General features: G+C 45.3%; 1 protein-coding gene and 1 pseudogene across 1 annotated transcript; both read left to right on the forward strand.

Moving 5' to 3' along the window:
- The first annotated feature begins 753 nt into the window (after positions 1-753).
- On the forward strand, positions 754-1602 carry LOC101551843 (cleavage and polyadenylation specificity factor subunit 3-like). The gene is made up of 2 exons (XM_055132081.1): positions 754-772; positions 1094-1602. Exons 1-2 carry the CDS (start codon positions 754-756, stop codon positions 1600-1602), a joined length of 528 nt encoding a protein of 175 aa, XP_054988056.1.
- Positions 1603-2103: 501 nt separating this feature from the next.
- On the forward strand, positions 2104-4032 carry LOC101541883 (WW domain-binding protein 11-like; annotated as a pseudogene).
- The last annotated feature ends 553 nt before the right edge of the window (positions 4033-4585 follow it).

Here is a 4585-nt window from a genome sequence, read left to right on the forward strand (position 1 = left end):
AAGTAATGAAAATTTATGTTTCTTCCCAGCACTGAATCCCCTTCTTGTGATGAGGCTTCCTAAGCCAAATATAGAAGGAGTTGCATGCTATGTCCATAGCGATAATCCCTGCATATGTTTTCTTATATAAAAAAAAAAAGAAAATAGTTTGCTAACTAACAAATATCCTTGTTCTTTGCTACACGGTCTGATTATTGTTTTCTAAGCTATCCTTCTACATTATTCCAAACAATAAAGTTGGATCATTCATGCATTAGAGTACAATAAACCTGGTTTCCCCCCATCACAGATATTTCCTGAAATATTCTTTCACTTTACAACAACAGCAGCTGCCTGGCTATTGCCATAATGTGTGTTCATGGGTATCTGAATATGGAAATAAACTTTACTCTCATCTCACAATCTCTTTTCTGAGTCAGTTTGTCATAAACCATCTTGAGTTGTTTCTCAAGAATTCATCTAAATCACCAGACTAGCAAACTTCCCTGGCCTTTGGGGCCTTCTAACAACATTTTCCTGCCCCTTTTCAATAAAAGGAGATAGGATCAGAGATGGCATACAGATTAGGAGTGAGTCTTGGGAACTTGGGTGGCAACTATACATAGCAACTTTGTACATCAATATATTTTCAACCAAAAAGTAGTATGTGAAGTTTACCGAAAAAATAAATAACAGGTGCCTTGAACATAAGCAGGTTAGTGATTAGAGGACAGACTTCTCAGTGTAGAGGGGATTTGAGCTGAGTTTAGAAGAATGGCTTATTACTACTTGGGTAAAAAAAAAGGGTGGTCACACCTGATGAGGAAAGCAGAGTTGGGAAGAGCAGACCGCAGACCTTACCAGTGACAGGGAGAGTTGCAGAGTGGGTGAGGAGAGAGTGGGCCTGGAGGAGCTGGAGAAAACTTGGCCAAGCCAAAAGCACCAGGCCAGGTGGTGAAGAGTTGTTGCCAGCAGGAAAGAAGGCAGAGGACAGTGGTTTGCTGGCTCCGGGATGCTTGGGGAGTGAGGGGCTTTCTTCTGACTGGAATGTCCGTCTGCCCCAAGGGGTGCAGGAGTAGATTATATTGACCTGGCCATGAGCACCATCAAACAGACCCAGGTCATCCCACACACACGGGGCCTTTTAACTTGCTCTTTTACCAGCTACAGAAATGGACAGGTGATGTAGAAGAATTAGAAATTCAGGAAAAACCTGCTTTAAAAGTGTTTAAAAATATTACTGTAATACAGGAACCAGGAATGGTGGTGTTAGAGTGGTTAGTGAACCCTTCCAATGACATGTATGCAGATACTGTAACGACCGTGCTATTGGGAGTTCAGTCAAACCTGAAAATAAGGAAAGGTGCAGTACAAAAGGTTTCCAAAAAATCAGAAATGCATGTTTATAGCAAAAGATTAGAGATCATGCTTCAAGACATATTTGGAGAAGATTGTGTGAGTGTAAAAGATGGTGCTATTGGTGTCACCGTGGATGAAAAAACGGCGACTATAAACTTGGAGACTCGGACCGTAGAATGTGAGGAAAGGAGTGAAGATGACGAATCCCTCCGAGAAATAGTGCAGCTGGCTGGACTCTACAAGGCCCTCACACCCATCCACTGACAACTTCCATCTGTATATGTTAAAGCTTTCTTCTCTTTCAATGCTGGACTCTCTCTGTTACTTACAATAAATACATTAGTTTCTTTAAGAAAAAATAAAAATTTAAAAACGGGGGTGCAAGGGGCTGGAGCGATAGCACAGCGGGTAGGGCGTTTGCCTTGCATGAGGCCGACCCGGGTTCGATCCCCGGCATCCCATATGGTCCCCCAGCACCGCCAGGAGTAATTCCTGAGTGCAAAGCCAGGAGTAACCCCTGAGCATCGCTGGGTGTGACCCAGAAAGCAAAAAAAATAAAATAAAATAAAAATAAAAACGGGGGTGCAAGCTTTCAAGATGACGATGGCTGGGCAGCTGGCCAGCCGGCAGAGGTGAAGGCCCTTAAAGGTCCAAGAGCCTTAAAAACTCACCCCCTCTCCACCGCTCCCGACCCCAGCAGCCCAGCAGAAATTTTGTTCATTTTTTAAAATTTTATTAAGCAAGTATACCACACAAATTATCAACATGGGATGGAGATTTACATCATCCACCAAGAGTCGACAGTTTATGAACTCTACAAACCAAGCCCGGAAAGAAGCCCAGAAGAGAGAATTAAAGAAGAACAAAAAGCAATGCATGATGGTACGAGCTGCAGTTTTGAAGATGAAGGATCCTAAACAAATGATCCGGGACATGGAGAAATGGGATGAAATGGAATTTAACCCAGTACAACAACCACAGTTAAATGAGAAGGTGCTGAAAGATAAACGCAAAATAACTGCGTGAAACCTTTGAACGTATTCTACGGCTCTATGAAAAAGAGAATCCTGATATATACAAAGAATTAAGAAAGCTGGAAGTAGAATGAACAGAAAAGAGCTCAACTTTGCCAGTATTTTGATGCTGTCAAGAATGCTCAGCATATGGACGTGGAGAGTATTACTTTGCCAGATATGCCACATGCTCCTTTCAACATCCTGATCCAGGACATTTCCCTTCCTGGTGCCCAGACACCCTCAATCCTTAAGAAGACTTCAGCCTACAGACCTCCATCTCTAGCAGTTTCTATACTTCCTCTTCTTGGACATGGTGTTCCACGCTTGCCTCCTGGCAGAAAGCCTCGCAGTCCTCCTCCTGGGCCTCCACCTCCTCATGTCTTACAGATGTATGACGGGAAGGTTGGCTTGGCCCTAGATCTTCCTCCTCGGAGGCGAGATGAAGACATGCTATATAGTCCTGAACTGGCTCAGCGGGATCATGATGATGATGTTTCCAGGACCAGTGAAGATGATGGCTATCCTGAGGACATGGATCAAGATAAGCACGATGACAGTACTGATGACAGTGACACTGACCGATCAGATGGAGAAAGTGAAGGCGATGACTTTGAGCACCGGGATGATAATGAGAGAGACACCAATGAAGGAAAAAAAAATGGTTTGAGTGTACAGTTTGCAGATATGCCTGGAAAGTCAAGGAAGAAAAAGAATATGAAAGATCTGACTCGTCTCCAAGACATGATGCTTCCGGTGGCAGGTCAGGAAATCCCTGAGGAGGGACGTGAAGTAGAGGAGTTTTCAGAGAAAGAGGAAGAGGATTCGGAGGATTCTGACACAGAAAAGCCATCACAAAAACAGCACAAGGAGGGCTCTCTATCTGACGGCACATCTGGTGCTTCCCAGCAGCAAGCACCCCCGAAGTCTGTTCCTCCTTCTCAGATACAGGCACCTCCCATGCCAGGACTACCTCCTCTGGGACTACCCGCTGCCCTACCTTTAAGACTACCTGGGCCACCTACAGGCCTTCCTCCTGGACCACCTTCAGGAGTCCTCCATTCTTTGAGGCCACTCGGAACGCCAGGACTTCGAGGACCTTTACCCCTACTTTTACCTCCAGGACCACCACCAGGCCGACCCCCCGGCCTTTCCCCAGATCCACCTCCAGTCTGACTCCGGGCCCCCCTCCTCGGGGCCCTCCACCAAGGCTACCTCGCCCTGCACCTCCAGGGATTCCTCCGCCTCGTCCTGGGATGATGCGCCCACCTTTGGTGCCTCCACTCAGACCTGCCCCGCCTGGGCTCTTCCCACCGGCTCCCTTGCCGAACCCAGGAGTTCTGAGCACACCTCTCAACTTGATCCAGCGACCCAAGGTGGATGACATGAGTACAGCCACCATTGAGAAGAAAGCTACAGCAAACCATCAGTGCCAAGACACAGATCACCAACCGCAAGGCCGAGATTACGCCGAGATTACTCGGTTTGTGCCCACCGCACTGAGGGTCCGTCGGGAGACTAAAGGGGCTACCGCTGGTCCCCAAAGGAAGTCAGAGGATTATTCTGCTGAACCTCTTGCCAAAGCAGCTCCTAAATCTGATTGCCATCTCTTCCCGTTTCAGTACACACTAAGGATGATGTTTATGATGCTTTCATGAAGGAGATGGAAGGGCTGCTGTGACAGCGCCTGGGGCCAGAGCAGGATCTGTTCACATCAGTGGATGGTGAAGAAAGAGGTTCTGAGTAAAGGCAGGCAAAGAGCTACTTGTCAGGGTATTTTCTCATTTCAGTACAAGAAATATCCTAAAGTTTAGCAATGTTCACAGTTTACTCCATATTCACATTAGATGGGTTGTTGAAGCAGTGCTGCTAACATCCATGCCCGTTCAGACCATCATTTTCATCCCTTTTCAATTCTTTCCTTTTACAAATTGTTGCAAATTTGTGACCGGGGATCTTCGTTAAGTGTTTTGGTTCTATTCTGATGTGCTAAGGGCTCTGGAGCAGAGATTTCTGAGGGTGGGGGGAAACAGTTTATTTCACCCCATCTTGCCTTTTGTATTTGAGTTATTCTTAATATTCTAAATATTTTGTAATATTGTAGTGAAAAGGATTGCAATGTCATTCCAAAGCAAGACATGTGGGAAGAAATGTACAATTCTTTGATTAAAATTATTTCCCACTGATCTTTTGAGTGTTTCATGAATAAATAAATAATTTTTTTAAATTTAAAA

Source organism: Sorex araneus, chromosome 3 (genome assembly GCF_027595985.1).
Source record: "Sorex araneus isolate mSorAra2 chromosome 3, mSorAra2.pri, whole genome shotgun sequence".
Taxonomy (NCBI): domain Eukaryota; kingdom Metazoa; phylum Chordata; class Mammalia; order Eulipotyphla; family Soricidae; genus Sorex; species Sorex araneus.